The 20,365-nt window shown below is 33.1% G+C and overlaps 1 protein-coding gene across 3 annotated transcripts in view; it reads left to right on the top strand.

Moving 5' to 3' along the window:
- ERG (ETS transcription factor ERG) overlaps nt 1-19,923 on the top strand; it is a 498,711-nt gene extending 478,788 nt beyond the window's left edge. For all 3 annotated transcript variants that reach the window (XM_053705930.1, XM_053705928.1, XM_053705929.1), the window contains 5 exons: nt 907-978; nt 3,918-3,980; nt 7,563-7,616; nt 11,484-11,531; nt 16,257-19,923. In XM_053705930.1, coding sequence (XP_053561905.1) covers nt 907-978; nt 3,918-3,980; nt 7,563-7,616; nt 11,484-11,531; nt 16,257-16,777 — 758 coding nt within the window. In that variant the 3' untranslated portion in view covers nt 16,778-19,923. The remainder of the gene's footprint in view (nt 1-906; nt 979-3,917; nt 3,981-7,562; nt 7,617-11,483; nt 11,532-16,256) is intronic.
- Nucleotides 19,924-20,365: the final 442 nt, after the last annotated feature.

Consider the following 20,365-nt stretch of genomic DNA (forward strand, 5'->3'; position numbering starts at 1 on the left):
AAATACATCTGCTTTAAAATCTTATAATAATTTGTTTATCAGTGTTGTGTTTTCATATTTCTGATAACATTTTTCACATTAATTGAAATCTATAAAATAATTGTAAATAATTGATGCATATAAATTGTATATGGTTCTGGTTGTATTATTATGGTATAGGTTATGGTATTTGCCATTTTTTATTGTGTGCATTCTGAAATGTTTACATGAAATATGTACCGCCTATTGACAAGGTCATTGTTTACTTCTTGTGGACATATTACTCAACATGTAGTAATTAATTAAAATTTAACAGCATTGCAGTGTTCATTCATTATTTATTTTGCTTGTTTTTGTTGTTTATGTTTTTGTTTGTGGTAAAAATGATGTTTGTCCTATGCGCCCTAGAGAGATTGGAGTTCAGATTCTGTACTTAATTATGTTGCAAATTTCCTGACCCTGCTTCATACAGTAAACAGTGGCTACAATGAAGGTAGGCAAGATATGTAGCTAGTTCAGGCAATTTGCACCATTTTGCAGCATACTTATGATGTAGAATAAGCTTTTGACTCTCTTTGGGTAGCATGGGACATGCACAATTTTTACAATAAAAGCAACGCAAACAAAATAAATCATAATTGTATATGACATTAATTAAAAATGTGTCTATCTCCAGGGGGCTATCTATCCAAGAACTAGTTGCAATTGTGCCACATATTTAATATAGTAAGATAGTAATTAGTAGGACATTGTGGATTAAACAATTACTTGTAATATTTGTGGTCATTTACAGGTGGAAAGGGTCCTTTATATTACATAGTTTACTGTTATATGAATATGAAAAATGCACATAAAGTATTAACTGTTTGTGTAACGTGGGGAACATGCATTTTACATTAATTTTAATGGTATGAATTTCTTCTATAGGAGGAGCCACATTTATATTTCCAAACGCATCTGTTTATCCAGAAGCAACTCAAAGAATTACAAACAGGCCAGGTATGGATCTATAATGACTAAGGGATGCACAATACGCATCATAGAACTGCTCCAAAACTTTTTCTTTGTTAATATTCCCATCAACATGTCAAAATTTCTTTCCCTCATTATACCACTATGAATGGTTTATATAAATACGTAGCCACTATGTGAGAAAGTGCCCTATTTGTAAAGCATTGTGCTCTCAACAGTTGGATCCAACCCAGATATATTCATGGCTATTCAGATGATGGATTTCTAAAATATAACGTAGAACAGGCAGTCAGTCAAGCCATTTGTACAGCTTCAGAATTCCTCAGGAAACAAAGCCATTCATTTTTCACTTGCAGTTTAAGTCAACAAGAAAATGCTGACAGTATTAAAAAACATATATGTGAGGATTTTATGGTTTGTGATGAACCATAAGTTATTTTTATTCACCAAGAATTCCAATAACAGTTCTTAGAACATTCAGTGAATATCCTATACAGATCAATTTTCTTGGTCATTTATAAAATGATGTATTTCCAAGACCCTACGTATAGCAACCACATGTATTTAATGTAAAAAGTGTACACAACTATTTTTTACTTTGTTTATTTTTTTCTGTAAGGCTAATATTCAGCATTGTTTTTCTGATCTTTAGTCCCATATGTATAAAGCACAATCTGTCAGCATGTATTTCCAGAGTTCTGTTTTGTAGAAATTTGTAACAGCCTCATTTTTCTGTGGAATTTATTGAAGGACTTTTCTGATAAATCAACTTTAAATACTTAAATGGATAGAAAAGTCAAAATTAAATTTGCATGATTCAGAAAGAATGTGTATGTTTTAGACACTTTTAAATTAATTTCTATTTTCAAATGTGTTTCATTCTCTTGATGTCCCTTGTTGAAAAATAATATGCACATATCCTTCACTAATAAGAGCTAACAAACACAAGGAAAGAGGCGCCGTATGTGTGAATAAATTATCAACAGGATATCAGCACATAATAACACAGGGTACTCACATGATGTATTCGCACCCACTTGTGCCAATAGGAGCAGGCTGGTTCTTCACAGCAAACCAACTAGCTGGACACAAGTGGGTGCCAATACATCATGTGAGTACCCTGTGTTATTATGTGCTGATATCCTGTTGGTAATTTATTCACACATACGGTGCCTCTTTCCTTGTGTTTGTTATCGTCAGAATTACCTTCCCTTGGTGAAGTTAGAGAGCAGCCTAATCCGGACGAACAACACATAAGCATCCAGCAATCACCAAAGTATTTTTTTTTACATCAAAAAGACTTTCTGTGGGACTGAATAACTACCATCATTATAACCACACAACAGTATATTGGTATTGTATTGTCTCCTAGCGAGAGACTGTCTCTGATAGTGCACCTTATTTTATTTTAATTTTGAGAGTTCACAATCCTGTAGTTGATATTGTTTTTTTTATTTGTAGCGCCTCCTATAGGGTGTTTTTTAACCCTTGTTTTTGTATCTAATAATAAGAGCTAGCTGCTGATTGGTGCCTCCACACATTTGTCTTTTGTGATTGTCTAACTAGATGTGTTCATCTAGGTGCCATTAGGGCAATGCTGTTCCTTCAGCAAATAACAAAATAATTAAGCAAATTTGATAATAGAAGTAAATTGGAAAGTTGTTTAAAATTCTATGTTCTATCCAAATCATAAAAGAAAAATTTGGGTTTTGTGTCCCTTTAAATATGTACATAGTCACATCACACTTTTTCCTGACTACATATTGTTTAAATAAAGACATTAAGCAATAAAAAAATGCTAGATATATTTATGTATTCAAAACTAAGATTAGGTGGAGAATAGTGTAGATGCATTTTTTAAATGTATAAAATGTGTTTAAATATTGAAGACTAAGTATACAGTTTTCGTTTTTTTTTACGTAGTGGTTGCCACCATGTTGAAACCTGGGGTTTTCTTTAGACATGTGCATGGCGAAAAAATTCGGTTCGGTTCGGATCGATTCGGAAATTTTTTGAATTTCGGTTCGGATCGATTCGAATTCGGAAAAATTTGAATCAATTCGGTTAAGATTTGTTTCGGATTTATTCGGATTCGAATAAATTCGGCTGGATTCGGTTCGGTTCGTAATTTCGGTAAGTATTAGGTGGGATGTGCTGTGTATTAGACTAGTATTATGTACTGTATATTAGGTGTAACCCATAGCAGAGTGATATAACCTAATATACTGTACAATACTAGTGTAATCCATGGCCATCCGAATCTACCGAATGAATCCGAATAAATCCGAACTTATTTGGATTTATTCATAAGATTCGGCACTATTTTAATATGCAAATCCGAATCGATCCGAATCCCGAATTTTACGAATTTGGCCGAATTTCCAAATCGATCCGAAAGCAATCGCACATGTCTAGTTTTCTTATCTCTACCATTGAGGTCAATCAGAGACAGAAAAAGTGTGCAAATAATGTGTGTTAGATAAAGTAACTATTTAACACGGTTTAAAGTCCCTTTAATCTGTCCCTAACTGACGTCACCAGAAGAGACTGGATAACACAAACCTAAGTTTATATGCAGCAGTACAAGTTACTTTAGAGGAACTCAGGAGAATTGGAAATCCCACAAGTTTCATTTAAATTTAAAAAAAAAGAGGACAAAATAAATAATGAAAATATAATGTCGATTGATGAACCTGTATGGTAAAACAATAAAACAAAAACCTGTTTAATTAAGCCAGTCATGCAATAAAGATTTATGTGTCTGCTCTAGAGAGACTTATATAATAAATAAAAGTGTTATTTACCACTTTAAGCATAATTGTAATGAATTAGAGCATGTAACGTTTGCATCAGAATGGCACATTCATTTATTGTATAAATGTATTCACCATCTTTTTTTCCACTTTAATTAAACATTAATATTTGGTTGCAATTGTAATTTAACTAAAGTACATATTATATTACAGATTTATCTTATGAGCCATCAAGAAGATCTACTTGGACGAACCACCCAGCTCCACAAACTAAAGGTAACTTTTATTTCCTCTGTATGCAGATACTGTATCTCACACTGCACTACACACACTCACACTTCACACACACATATACACACACTGGACTACACATGCACACTGCACTACACTCTCACTGTACTACGTATGCACACTGCACTACACACATTCACACTTCACACACACATATACACACACTGCACTACACATGCACATTGCACTACACACACTCACTGTACTACGCACGCACACTGCACTACACACATTCACACTTCACACACACATATACACACACTTTAACATGAACATTTACTTTGGAAATCCCATGAAAAAAAAGTCACTTTACACCCTCACCAAAAAATATTATAGCCAAAAAGGACTAAAACATGGGGGTGGGGGGCAGCAGAATTTAGAAATTGGGGGTGGGGGTGGGAGGCAGCACAAAAAAGTCTGGCAGATTAAAGTGTCAGTAAACTTTAAAAATAATGTTATATAATTCTGCACAGCCTGGCCCGACTGCACCATAAGACTAAGTGCAGCTCGCTCCTGTGACAGGAGCGAGCTGCACTTAGTCTTATGGCGCGGTCAGGCCGGGCTGTGACTATACAGCTGGCCCGATGCGCTGAGTAAATATAACAGACCCGCTCAGCAGAGAGCGGGTCTGTGAAACAGCGTTGTTTTTTTAAAATTAATAGGGGAAATTGCGTTTTATAAATGTTTGGCTAATATAATGTTATATAATTCTGCACTATGTGCAGAATTATATAACATTATTTTTGAGGTTTACTGTCCCTTTAAGTGTTTTTTTTGGAACAAGGATATTTGAACTTAATTATTGTATGTGTTGACATTTTTATGATGCTGATGCGGTACAGTAGCAATTAAATATATATAAAATATATATATTTTGCACATTCTGGAGTTGGTGTTTAGTGATAATTTAACTCACTTTGCTGCAGCAGAAAGCTCAGTTTAGTTTAGGTTTTTTTTCTGCGTATCTTTTAGGATAGATGAATGACTTAGTTTTGTTGTGTTTTGCTTTGCCATTTGCTAAGCACTATATAAGGTATTTTATTCTAGATATAAATGATGCTGTTAGATTAAGATTACTCTAGCTTGTGGTTGATGATATATCCTAGAGCAAATAATCTTTAATATTCTCGTTATTAATGAATTATTAGATCATATTCTGCTATTTGCAGAACATTGGAATGGGAAATATTCAAATTTTCATGTCGGGTGTGAGAGTGGGGTGTTTCGTTTTTTTTTTAAACTTTATTTTCTCCATTGACTTCTCGGGGGGAATACATGAACACGCACATGATATTCTAAATTCGTCTTTTTGTGCTTGTCGGGTTAGCGCACAAGCAAAAACAGTTTACTTTCAACTCATAGAATGAGTTCAATCCAATGCGTGCAAAAAGCTTACTTCTAGTGCAGTTATTGTTCCACTTGTAATCTGGCCCCAAATGTTGTACAGCTCGCGTATAGACTCCTTGAAGGGCGGGCTTTTGTTGCACTTCTGTTGAATGTGTGTATCCTGTGAGATGACAACATGCGCCGTAGCTCAACACAAGGCATCTTTAGCTGAGAAGCCAGGTTTGCAACAATATGTGAAATAATGTTTTACATTATTGCTAACACTGCTGCGCTCTAGTGTTCCACAATTTATAACATTGTTTAAAATATTGTTAAAAGCAATACTGATTTATAGTGCTCAGGTCACATCCACACTCCTGTTCCGATCTAGGTACGCTCTTCAACAAAGGATAACAAGAAAAAAAGTAAATCTAATGATAGACTTACTTTCATATCCCTTTAATATACAGTATGTTAATTAATTTGATAAGCACCATAGAAAATGTAACCACTTTTGTTTGTTCGTTTTGCAAGGTAGTTCAGTTATATTTTTTCCTGGTTACTGATTTTGTCTATTTTAAACTCTTGTGCATGACAGTATACCATAAGTGACCGCAGCGTCTATTTCATCCTATGTTATAACAGAAATGAATAGCATATATGTATATGTCTAATACCACTTTACATATAAGACATATACCAACTGGGAATTGGCTGATGACGTGAACTTGATGCAAATCTCTGAGGTTAAAGGGACAGTAAATTAAATGTAATTGCAATATATTTATGTTGCTTTGCTATAGAATAGCCTATTAGCCAAGTCTAAATTTTAAAATAAATTAACATTATAGTTTGCTGCAATTATTTTTCAATTTCCAAGCTTCTCCCGCCATTTGCCTCATTTGAAGGACCCAATCTGTGTCATAATGATAGTATAAAGTGCATTGTTATCAGTTAAAGCCAATTAGTAAAAAAAAATATGTAGCAGGTTTAACCCTGAAAATTAGAAAATACACAATTTTCAGAGCTTAAAGGAAAGTCAAAATGAAACTTGCATGATTCAGATAGAGCATGTCATTTTTTTTTGGCTGTTGATTGGTGCCTGCACACATTTGTCTCTTGTGATTGGCTAACTAAATATGTTGAGCTAGCTGCCAGTAGTGCAATGCTGTTACTTCAGCAAAGGATAACAAGAGAAAGAAGCAAATTTTATAATAGTAAAGTAAATTGGAATTTTTTTTTTTTAAATGGTATGCTCTGTCTGAATCACAAAATACATTTTTGGGGTTTCATATCCCTTTAATTACAGCATCACAGTTTATGAGCTCCTTTTATGAAACTGCAGAGGCTTCCTAACCTGTCCTCAGCTTTAGAGGTGGGGAATCAAAATCACATTGGACTGATCTGACCAGGGGGATTGACAGCCTCTGCTCTTATTTTCTGGTTGATCTTTAATATTTTTAATTGCTGACTTAAAGGGACACTAAACCCAAAATTTTCTTTCATGATTCAGGTAGAGAATATAATTTTAAACACATTTCAAATTTACTTCTATTATCTAATTTGTTTCATTTTTTAGATATCCTTTGTTGAAGAAATAGCAATGCACATGTGTGAGCCAATCACATGAGGCATCTATATGCAGCCACCAATCAGTAGCTACTGAGCCTATCTAGATATGCTTTTCATCTAAGGATATCAAGAGAATGAAACAAATTAGATAATAGAAGTAAATTAGAAAGTTGTTTAAAATTGCACGCTCTTAATAAATCATGAAAGAAAAAATTTGGGTTTCATGTCCCTTTAAAGGGGCAGTAAAGTCAAAAGGTCTACATTTCAGAGCATACAATTTTAACCCCTTAACAACCAGCCACGTGCCCTGGTATTTCAATAGGGCTTGTTTTTATAGCACAGTTGAGCCCTATCTAAATCATTAGTTTGTGACTTTACTTTCCCTTTAGTTTAATCTAAATCTAAGTTCAGCACTTCTTAATATATAGGTGCAAAATAGTTATATTTTTTTTATTAAATCCCTATACTTTAGTTAGGTATATAAAATTATTGGAACACCACATTTGTCATATCAGTAACAGAGCACATGGCATGATTTAATATATCGTTTTAACAGAGAATTTACTGAATTATGTAATATTATATAACCTCCCATTGTCAAAGTGCATTGCCTGATTACTTAACAGTGCAAATTGCAGAAAGTTTATTGTACAATTTGTCATCTTTCAGTTTCTCAGCCTCCAAATACTGTGCCTAAAACGGAGGATCCCCGACCTCAGCTAGGTAAGATTTCTTTACTGCATATATAACCAACAAGTGTTCCATGTAATTCATCTTAAAATGCTTTCTCTATAGGATAATGCAACATTGATTTAATCATTTTGGTTGCAAGATTGCACTTTAAAATATGTAACATTTTCCTGTAATTTAAATCTATATTAGTGTTTATACATAAAAGGGACATGGAAATCGTAAAGGGACACTAAACCCAATTTTTTTTCTTTCATGATTCAGATAGAGCATGCAATTTTTAGCAACTTTCTAATTCACTCCTATTATCAATTTTTCTTTGTTCTCTTGCTATCTTTATTTAAAAAGCAGGAATGTAATGCATAGGAGCCGGACCATTTTTGGTTGAGAACCTGGTTTATGCTTGCTTATTGGTGGCTATCAATGGTGCTGAACTTAAAATGGGCTGGCTGCTAAGATTTACATTCCTGCTTTTTAAATAAAGATAGCAAGAGAACAAAGAAAAAATGATAATAGGAGTAAATTAAAGTTGCTTAAAATTTCATGCTCTGTCTGACTCATGAAAGAAAAGTTTAGTGTCCCTTTAAGCTTGTGTACAATTAAAAAAAAAATTAAATTATCAAATTTGCAACAATAAGGTTGATTCCAATTTTCTAATTTTGTTTCCGATGTTGGAGAATGGGAATGGACTTTTTTGTTAATAAAGTGATCAGAATTTTTCTGATGCCACTCAGAACTGACGATATTGGATCACTGAAATTCCAAATGGGCTAATATGGCTTATGTAGTTAGTCCGTGTATATATTTTACAATGGGATAGTGCAGTGTTCATGATAATTGTTAAACAATATTAATGCAATTTGTATATGACCATGATGCTTAATGATATTTGTAAAACTTTTAATATGTTAAAGTTCTTTTTACATTTTTTAATTAATTAAGAAAACCTTTTTTTTTCCGTTTTGGTGAGATTTTCATCTAATATTAATTTCCATAAGAATAAAGTGGGCACAACTAATCTCATCATCTAAAACGGGATTTTAACAGTTCTTGCACTGTAAATCATGAAACTGCTAAGTGATGAGGTTTAAAAATATTGGCAACAGTCATGCACTACTGGGAGCTAGCTGAACACATTGAGTAAGCAAATTAGTAGAAGCATTTATGTGCAGCCACCAATCAGCAGCTCTCAGTAGTGCTTCTCTTGGGCTAAGCTTTTCAACAAACAATACCAAGAAAATAAAGCAAATTAGATAATAGAAGTAAATTGCAAATTGTTTAAAATTTCATTCTGTATCTGTCATCAAAGTTTGATTTTATTTTTTCTGTCCCTTTAAAGGGACAGTCTACACCAGAATTTTTATTGTTTTAAAAGATAGATAATCCCTTTATTACCCATTCCCCAGTTTTGCATAACCAACACAGTTATAATAATATACTTTTAACCTCTGTGATTATCTTGTATCTAAGCCTCTGCAAACTGCCCTTTATTTCAGTTCTTTTGACAGACTTGCAGTCTAGCCAATCAGTGCCTGCTCCCAGTTATCTATATGAAATACGTGAACTAACACCCTCTAGTGGTGAAAAACTGTTAAAATGCATTCTGAAAAGAGGTGGCCTTCAAGGTCTAAGAAATTAGCATATGAACCTCCTAGGTTAAGCTTTCAACTAAGAATACCAAGAGAACAAAGCAAAATTGGTGATAAAAGTAAATTGGAAAATTGTTTAAAATTACATGCTCTATCTGAATCATGAAAGTTTATTTTGGCCTAGACTGTCCCTTTAATTATGGAAGTTTAATTATTTTTCTTGTCTTAAAGTAAGTGCAAGTGCAGCTTAATTATAAATGCAGGAAATTTTAGATTTAATTTCAATGCCCCTTTAATAATTGGATCAATTCCAGTTTATTAGAAGAGCTGTGTAAAATGTTTCATACGGGTTTTAGGGAGGTACTGATTAAGATTCATTCAGAGAGCTCAGCAGCAGTAATCTGTTTCATCATAAAGCATGTTTTGAGAATTTTTATTTGAAACGCAGGAATGTAAAGCTTAAAAGCCGGCCCATTTTTAGTTAGCCACCAATCAGCAAGCGCTACCTTGTTGCCAAACCAAAAATGGGCCGGCTGCTAAGCTTACATTCCTGCTTTTCAAATCAAGATACCAGAAGAACGAAGAATAATTGATAATAAGAGTAAATTAGAGACTAGCTTAAAATTGCTGCCCTATCTGAATCATGAAAGAAGAAATGCGGGTTTGGTTAGTATCCCTTTAGAGGGACACTGAACCCAATTTTTTTCTTTTGTGATTCAGATAGAGCATTAAATTTTAAGCAACTTTCTAATTTACTCCTATTATCAAATGTTCTTTATTCTCTTGGTATCTTTATTTGAAATGCAAGAATTTAAGTTTAGATGCCGGCCCATTTTTGGTGAACAACCTAGGTTGTCCTTGCTGATTGGTGAATAAATTCATCCACCAATCAAAAACTGCTGTCCAGAGTTCTGAACCAAGAAAAAAGCTTATATGCCTTCTTTTTCACATAAAGATAACAAGAGAACGAAGAAAAATTGATAATAGTAATAAATTAGAAAGTTGCTTAAAATTGCATGCTCTATCTGAATCACAAAAGAAAATTTTTGGGTTCAGTGTCCCTTTAAGTTTTTACGACTGCTTAGTTCATGTTAATAAACATGACTCTTTCCTACTTTAATAAAACAAGTTAAAAATATAGTGCAAACCATACTTTTAAAGTAAAGTAAAATACAAATGCATATTTATCATGGCAAATTAGTGTTTGGATGTTTAAAGAACGTTAATTATAAAATTACACACAATTATAAAATTGTTATCAGCACATGTCGTTATATTGAGAGACAGTAAAGTCAATTTAACTTTAATGCTTTATATAACGCATGCAATTTAAAATCACGTTTTAAGTTTGTTCTATCAAAGGATTTTTTTTGGTCTGGCTGATAAAAACCTATTAGGAAGTGTAGAAATCTGAGAATTAGAGAATTTTCTTTATTTATTATTGTGGTTCAAGCACAAACAAATCTCTACTGAGCGCTTGTTTCTTAATACAAATAATAACCCATAGCTCAACCAAGGGCCTGATTCCCTATGTGATGTCATTATAAAATGTAAAACTGCAATGAGAAGAGAGAGGTTTGCTAAATGTCTAAACAATGCAGGTGACAGAGCACATTTGTACTGAACTGAACTTTACAGCCTGTCCTATAGAGCATTTCATATTTTTCACTTCTTTTTATTTTATTGTAACAGAGCTTAAGGGACAGTCTACACCAGAATTGTTATTGTTTAAAAAGAAAGATAATCCCTTTATTACCCATTCCCCAGTTTTGCATAACCAACACAGTTATATTGATATACCTTTTTACCTCTGTGATTACCTTGTATCTAAGCATCTGCAGACTGCCCCCTTATCTCAGTGCTTTTGACTGACATGCAGTTTAGCCAATCAGTGCAGACTCCTAAAAAACTCCATGGGAGTGAGCCCAATGTTATCTATATGACACACATGAACTAGTACTGTCTAACTATAAGAAACTTCCAAAACACTCTGAGTTAAGAGGCTGTTTTCAGCGGTTTAGAAATCAGTTTGAGCTTACCTAGGTTTAGCTTTTCAAAAATACCACCAAGGGAACAAAGTAAAAATGTAATGATAAAAGTCAATTGGAAAGTTTTTTAAAATTGCATGCCCTAACTGAATCATGAAAGTTTAATTTTGACTAGACTGCCCCTTTAGCCTGAAAAGTCTAAAACCTACAAATAATAGTCACAGCTTACATCATTTTAAGATATACTGTATATATATATATATATATTATTTTAATTCTGTTCAACATGTTCAAAAAATAAGGCTATTAATATTCTTTTACAGATCCATATCAGATTCTTGGTCCAACCAGCAGCCGTCTTGCAAATCCAGGTAATTGTTCAGACTGCATCAATAACATGTAATAATGATTAAAAATATTAATATAATAAAATAATAATGGGTAATTTTATATTCAGATAGTATTTTTATTTTACAGATAAATATCTGTATATATCACATTTATAGAGGGTGTGACCTTTTGATATTCAAAAGCAGATGCTTACATTGTAAAATGTTGGAAGGTTTGAGAAAGGAATGTACTTTAAAAACCAAAAAATCTGCTGAGACAAAAGAACTGCTAACACAGAAAAAAAACAGAAAAAAATAATACATTAGAATAATACCAGCTGACATCTGCTGAAGATTAGTATTTCTTCACATAGTAAATACTGTTTATTGTCACTTAACACTTTAATTACAGTTAATACCATTAATACCATTGGCATACTTGTGACACCCCTAATTTTGCTGATATACTCACTGTCCAGTTTCTTGAAGGAAAATCTACCTATTAACTTTGTGCTGTGTATGTTTCCCTTAAAGGGACAGTGTACAACGTTTCCCCTTTAAATGTATTCAAAATGATCCATTTTAACTGCTGGAATGTATTAAGTTGTTATCACCTTTATGTTTATTTAAAATAGCTGATTTTATTCCTGATAAAACCAACACCTATATTTAAAATTTCAGTACTGCTGTATTTGCTATAGAAAAGCTATGTAATCAAGAAGGATCAGAAGAAATCAAACTCCCACTAGGGGTTGGAGAGATAGGTCCTACAATGTTAATTTTTAATTGCTCTCTATAAGTATTGGGCTTTGAACATAAAGGCAAAGATAAGATATGTAGACCTTTGTGTATAGAGAGAAATATAAGATAAGTATATCTCATTTTCCTGCAAGCTCAACATATTTTGAATAGTTTTTGTACAAAAATAAAGCTGACTGATCAATTTCCCAAACATTTTATACTCTCAGCTAGCAGAACAATGGTAATACATATTGGGGAAATCCATTTTACAGTACATTGTCCTTTTTTTAAGGTGGCAGATTTGTATCAGTGCTGTTCCTCCAGCATTTCCAACTTCGCTTCATCTCTCCATTGTTTAGCAAATCATCCTCATAGAAGCCAGTAAAGCTGGGGTACCACTTAATTGATTTTTTTCCAATTGAGGATGCTTTGGTGAGAGAGATGTGAAATACACAAACTTAATGCTATTTAATAAAACATCAGTGAGACCACACTGCAAATGGAAGGATCTATGGAAGGTTTCTTTTAGCTGTCTCTCTTAGGATTAATTCCACCAGGCAGAATGACCAATGCGGCTACATAATGACACAACTAAGTGCCCCATTGCTCAAAACATTTTCTCTTTTTTATAAATGTTGAACTTATGTCTTAAAGGAACAGTAAACTGTAAAATTGGTTTTCCCTTAAAGGGACATGAAACCCAAAAAAATATTTCATGATTCAGATAGAACATACAACTTAAAACAATTTTCCAATTTACTTCTATTATTTAATTTGCTTGCTACTCTTGTTATTCTTTGCTGAAAGTTATCTAGGTAAGCTCAGGAACAGAAAAGAACCTAGGTTCTAGCTGCTGATTGGTGGCTGCATATATATACTGATTGTCATTGTTTACCCATGTGTTCAGTTAGAAACCAGTAGTGCATTGTTGCTCCTTCAACAAATGATACCAAGAGAATGAAGCAAATTTGATAATAGAAGTAAACTGGAAAGTTGTTTAAAATTGTATGTTCTACCTAAATCATAAAAGAACATTTTTGGGTTTTATGTCCCTTTAAGTGTTTCCAATGACTTTATATCAGCTGCAGAGTGTAAAATGTATGGGACATTGGTTTTTGTATGTTTATTTTTGTATATAAAATAGTGGTTACGCTCATTGATAACATGACCTATTTAAATGGACCGAGCTTGCAGAAAGAGCAGACATCCTTTTCATATCTACATCTCTGTACATAAATGCCTCTTTAACTTATATTGTTTTTAACAGTTGATGCTTAGAGAGAGATAATGAAAATTAACACAATAGTACCTGAACCGAACACCCCCTACTGGGCTGATGCTGATTCTTGTTTGCATAGCTTTTCTTTAGAGAATACAAAATGATTCATATTTTCAGCATAAGAGGAGGTGGTTTTAAGAGGCAAAATTAGCTATTTGAAATGACAAAATACAGGAGCTATTTGGAAACAATTTAATACAATCCAGCAGGTAAAATGGATCATTGGGAAGACATTAAAGGGTGGTACAATTTCCCTTTAAATTTAAAGGTTTATTTAACTTTTGTTCTGCTGGAAGCTATGGGTTTCATGGCTGAACCGTTTACTAGATCATTTTCACTTGAACAAATGTGAGCTTATGGCAAGTCACAAGAACAAATTAAAAGCTAAAAGCTAGTAAAGGGGATAGAGTTAATCAAAATATTAAATTATTCTTAAATATTTAGCAAATACTTAAAGGGACATGAACACCATTTTTTTTCCTTTCATGATTCAGATAGAGAATGCAATTTAAAACAAGTTTCCAATTTACTTCTAATATCAAATTTGCTTTGTTCTCATGTTATTCTTTGTTGAAGAGATACCTAGATAGGTAGCGTGCACATGTCTGGCACACTATATGACATTAAATAGTGTTGCCATCTAGTGCTCCTGCTAATGTATAACATTCCTGCAAAACTGTTTCCATATAGTACTGCATACACGTGCACACTCCTGAACTTACCCCCTGCTTTGCTACAAAGGATAACAAGAAAACAAAGGAAATTTGATAACAGAAGTAAATTGGAAAGTTGTTTAAAATAGTATGTTCTGTCTGGATCACGAAAAATAAAACATATTTGGCTTTTATGTCCCTTTAAAGGGAAATAAGGGTTGAAATTGAAATGTCATGTATAGCATTTCAGATTTGATTAGAAGTATTTTGTTAGTATACTTTAATTTAAAAAAATGTGTCCTTAAAAGGCAACACTGTTTCAGTGCATGATACGTGCTACTGAGGAGGGTGCTGTGTGCACACACAATCTACACTCATTTGTGCTTCAAATTTCAGCGCTGTATCATGTGACATTACCAGCACTTATAGCATGTACTAATGAAGTATGTAAAAGCTTGTGGCTATTGTCATATTGATAGGTCATGTGACATTACCAGCACTTATAGCATGTACTAGTGAAGGATGTATGAGCTTGTGGCTATTGTCATATTGATATGTCATGTGACATTACCAGCACTTATAGCATGTACTAGTGAAGGGTGTATGAGCTTGTGGCTATTGTCATATTGATAGGTCATGTGACATTACCAGCACTTATAGCATGTACTAGTAAAGGGTGTATGAGCTTGTGGCTATTGTCATATTGATATGTCATGTGACATTACCAGCACTTATAGCATGTACTAGTGAAGGGTGTATGAGCTTGTGGCTATTGTCATATTGATAGGTCATGTGACATTACCAGCACTTATAGCATGTACTAGTGAAGGGTGTACAAGCTTGTGGCTATTGTCATATTGATAGATCATGTGACATTACCAGCACTCATGGCATGTACTAGTGAAGGATGTATGAGCTTGTGGCTATTGTCATATTGATAGGTCATGTGACATTACCAGCACTTATAGCATGTACTAGTGAAGGGTGTATGAGCTTGTGGCTATTGTCATATTGATAGGTCATGTGACATTACCAGCACTTATAGCATGTACTAGTGAAGGGTGTATGAGCTTGTGGCTATTGTCATATTGATAGGTCATGTGACATTACCAGCACTTATAGCATGTACTAGTGAAGGGTGTACAAGCTTGTGGCTATTGTCATATTGATAGATCATGTGACATTACCAGCACTCATGGCATGTACTAGTGAAGGATGTATGAGCTTGTGGCTATTGTCATATTGATAGGTCATGTGACATTACCAGCACTCATAGCATGTACTAGTGAAGGATGTAAAAGCTTGTGGCTATTGTCATATTGATATGTCATGTGACATTACCAGCACTCATAGCATGTACTGGTGAAGGGTGCAAGAGCTTGTGGCTATTGTCATATTGATAGGTCATGTGACATTACCAGCACTTATAGCATTTACTAGTGAAGGATGTAAAAGCTTGTGGCTATTGTCATATTAATATGTCATGTGACATTACCAGCACTCATAGCATGTACTAGTAAAGGGTACAAGAGCTTGTGACTATTGTCATATTGATATGTCATGTGACATTACCAGCACTCATAGCATGTACTAGTAAAGGGTACAAGAGCTTGTGACTATTGTCATATTGATATGTCATGTGACATTACCAGCACTCATAGCATGTACTAGTGAAGGGTGTACAAGCTTGAGGTTATTGTCATAATGATAGGTCATGTGACATTACCAGCACTCATAGCATGTACTAGTGAAGGGTGTACAAGCTTGAGGTTATTGTCATAATGATAGGTCATGTGACATTACCAGCACTCATAGCATGTACTAGTGAAGGGTGTACAAGCTTGAGGTTATTGTCATAATGATAGGTCATGTGACATTACCAGCACTCATAGCATGTACTAGTAAAGGGTGTAAGAGCTTGTGGCTATTGTCACATTGATATGTCTCATACAGTTTAAAAGTTTACTGAAGCGGTGGTAACTTTAAAGGAAACATTTTTATGTAGTACAGAAATGTTTCTAATTGAATTTCAAATGCACTGAATATATATATATTTATTTATACTTTAATCTGCATTTTTTTTTATTTTCTTAGGCAGCGGCCAAATTCAGCTCTGGCAGTTTCTTCTGGAGCTTCTGTCAGACAGCTCAAATTCCAACTGTATCACTTGGGAAGGAACCAATGGGGAGTTTAAGATGACAGATCCTGATGAAGTTGCCAGACGTTGGGGAGAAAGGAAAAGCAAACCCAACATGAACTATGACAAGCTCAGCCGTGCACTCCGTTACTATTATGACAAAAATATTATGACTAAAGTCCATGGCAAGCGCTATGCTTACAAATTTGACTTTCACGGCATTGCTCAAGCTCTTCAACCTCATCCTCCAGAGTCAACAATGTATAAGTACCCATCAGAAATTCCATATATGAGCTCATACCATGCACATCCTCAAAAGATGAATTTTGTTACTCCTCATACTCCTACTTTACCTGTGACATCACCCAGCTTCTTTGCAGCCCCAAATCCCTACTGGAATTCGCCAACTGGAAGTATTTATCCAAATACTCGGCTCCCAGCGAGCCATATGTCTTCTCATCTTGGAAGCTACTACTAAATCTTATAAGAAATTACTTTACTGTGGAATTGCAGTCCCCGATCAAATACAATCGACTCTATTAAGTGACTCTGTTATGAGATCACAGTGAGTTCTAAGTGCCTTTTATGGAAGAGGCATGACTAAGGGGAAAGTATGCAAAATAGACTCTTTTTTAGGGAAGGTTTGAAAATAAATTTATATTAACGAAGTTCAGATGCTAAAGATGTAATATAAGATGGCATCAAAGCTTTGGACCAATACATTTAGGATGTTTATTATAGAAGTTGGAAAGAATTATCTGATAATGGCGTAAAAAGTGTTACAGGCTGTAGACATTTTTTACAATTATGGCAAGAATTTTGAAATAATGTAAAATACATTTTTATGGGAACAACCAACAAAAATACTACCTGTATTTCAAAAGAAAAAAAAAATATTTCACTCATACGCTTATATGTATTACAGATTATTATAGCAACATTTCTGTAAAATTTATTACATCGGAAAAAAAATCAGATAATTTCAAGCTGTGAAGACAATCAACATTTAAAAACAAACAAACATAAAAATGTATGAGCCATATCTGTAAATTAGAATGTGCTTGGAAGGAATTATGTTCAGACATGAATTCTGAAGGAATATAGAAAAAAGTGAACATTTTGGAAAAGACTTGTGGATTTTTTATTTTATTTTTTAAACTAAAAACATTTACTAAGATAGATGATATGGCAAAATGAGAATATGAAGAATAATTTTTTAGACTTTGTTGAAAAATATTGTAACAATATTAAGTTGAACCACAATCAGTATTATTGAAGGAAATCCTTTATTTGGAAAATATGGTGAAGCGAGGAAAATAGTATAGAATATAATACAAATCATTAGTGATATTATGAAACTGGAATTGTCTGATATTTAAAAGGAATATTTGGGAACTCACCTGTAAAAAAAATGCTGTGTCCGGCATTTTCTTTGAGAAACATTGTTTATATGAGAGGAGAAAAAAAAAAGGAATATGATTTTTTATACATTTGATGTAATGTTTGGGACAATGTACTTTTATACTTTTTTAGCATTTCCATTTTCTTAACAAAAAACAAAATAATTCTTTAATGCAATCTAATTGAGAAATGTTTTATAATATACATAAGCATTGCTTATGTAGCCTATGTTGAGCACGTTATAAGCAACAGATAAAATTAATTTAGCACTGATCACATTAATTACATCAATATAAAAATATTTATTGGTAATATCTAATTTAAAGCATTCTCCTGTTTAACTTCCAGTGCTCTCAGGGTGGAATTTGTATGTGTTTTTTTTCTATTTCTAGAAGAGGGAGATTTAGATTGAACCTAAAAAAGATTTTTTTCTGAATTATTGTCATATTTTTAACTAAGCAGTCGCCAGTTTTATGAGTCGCGAACGCTGTGCGTTCGTCAGATTGAACTATACAAGTCAATGGTATTTTCTTTTTTATATAATTATATAAGTTATGCATTTATACACTACGAGTTGAGCTCGGCCAGCCAAAGAAACAAAGAAGGGAACTTTGAAACCATTGTGGCCTTGAATTTAAACTCTGTATGCTTAATGTTTACAATAAGAAATATTAGTTCTTAGAATGCAGTTTGTATGTACTACAATAAGCTTGGCCTAGCATGGCAATCAGATTTAGTACTTAGTCGCATTATGCATTTACCAGTGACCAAAATACCCACCTCAATTCCTTTATACCAGATAAACTCAAACTTGGCCCTCCAGAGGTTTTGGAACTACATTTCCTACAATGCTCAGCCAGCTGATATGCTGGCTGAGCATCATGGGAAATGTAGTTCCAAAACCTCTGGAGGGCTACGTTTGAGGATATCTGCTTTAAACAAATATCTGTGGCATTTGGGTATTTTTGAACACATTGTTTTGTTCTCCAAGCTTTTATTTTTAGCTCTGATTTCTTTATTTAATTTTATATCTTCTGAATTATGTTTTTTTAACAAAGACAATTTTACCACACCAAGGTATTGCAGTTGACACCAGATTTTCAAATAGGTATTTTTAAACATGAATTTCTGTTGCAATTTAATGTGGTTTTTTTTGCTGTTGTTTTTTTAAAATTGCTGAAGTCTTTAAAAATTAACATTTTAAAATATGCAAATAATGAATCAAACATTTTACAAAAGTAAAAACTTTTGCATATTTGTGTACAATATGTTTTCCTACTTTGCATATTCAAATGCATTTGTTACAAACAATACAACACAATAGACTTTAGATCTAATATTGTGTTATTTGTTCCTGAATCTGTAGGAAATTAGTCTAATGTCCATATGTGATAACATTTTTATTGACAATCTCACAAAACAAAACAAATAGACGTTTTCAACTTCTTCAGCAGTTTTTTTTAAATAAAAGAAACAAAACATAATAAAAGTAAAGTACAAGAAAAAGAGTTAACAAATGTATTTGATGATGACCTTGTAGGCAAGAATACTTCATTATAAAATGGGTGTCTTGGATGTAATGGCAAATTCAATAGAGGAATATTGGTGGTTTTCAAAACAATAAAACAGTGATAATATGTTGTAGACTGTTATACTAAAACATACAAATTGTCTAATATTCCGTTATTAAATAAAAAAATCATCATTAGTGGCTTTTTTATTTTTATGTTTTTTTAAAGTAAACTAATATGTCTCTGTACAATATGCAGACACATTTATTGGCTTTATTAGTCTACCATATTTGCATACCTTGGATTTTTTAAATTATAAAATATAAAAAATGAAACCAAAAATATAATTTTTCAATTCCAGTAAGCAGCCTTTTTTTCATACTTGCAGCTTTATGATTTTTTTATTTTTTTTAAATATATACTGGAATTTATAACCCTGCATTTGTAGGGCATCCTAGTATTTTGGACTATCTTTTTCCAAGACAAAAAGTGTACCTTGTGTTTTTTGGACCACTACATTTGTACTTAGTATGTAACAAGGTTTAGTTAATTTTTTTTAACCAAGACCTAACACTAATCAGAGATTTGTTTGTTGCATTTAAGGCAGCTTGTTAGATTTTTTCAGAACAGAAAAAAAACTTTGTCTAAAGCCGCAGTACTAATTATTATTTAAGTAATTCAAATATCTAAACCAATAAAAACATCAACATAATGTGTGTTGCCTTTTCTTGATCATATTTAAATATAACTTAGAGAACAGAAATGTCATTCATATCTGCTAAAAAGCTGTAGATGTGCCAAAGAATATTTCAGCTTATGTCAACTTAGTGGTAGAAAAGTAATTTAAGATGTTAAGTTCCCAAACAAATGTTAGAAAGAATGGAAATTCCAAACATCTTCACTCCGGATTGTTTTTTCATGCTTTTTAACAGTTGATTGGGAACTTAAAAATTGTTTGTAATTGACATTCCAAAGTGTAAAGAGTTTTTTTTTTATATGTTTGTGTGTTGTGTGTATACATATACTGACTTCCAATTTACACTGACAACCACTGCTTCAGCCACTCAGTGCCTTCCAAACTACAGCACCATATACTGAAGATTGGTATCTGAAACTACAAATCCCACAAACCTCTGCTGCCAAATCACTACTGA

This window comes from Bombina bombina, chromosome 3 (assembly GCF_027579735.1).
Source record: "Bombina bombina isolate aBomBom1 chromosome 3, aBomBom1.pri, whole genome shotgun sequence".
In the NCBI taxonomy this organism is placed as follows: Eukaryota; Metazoa; Chordata; class Amphibia; order Anura; family Bombinatoridae; genus Bombina; species Bombina bombina.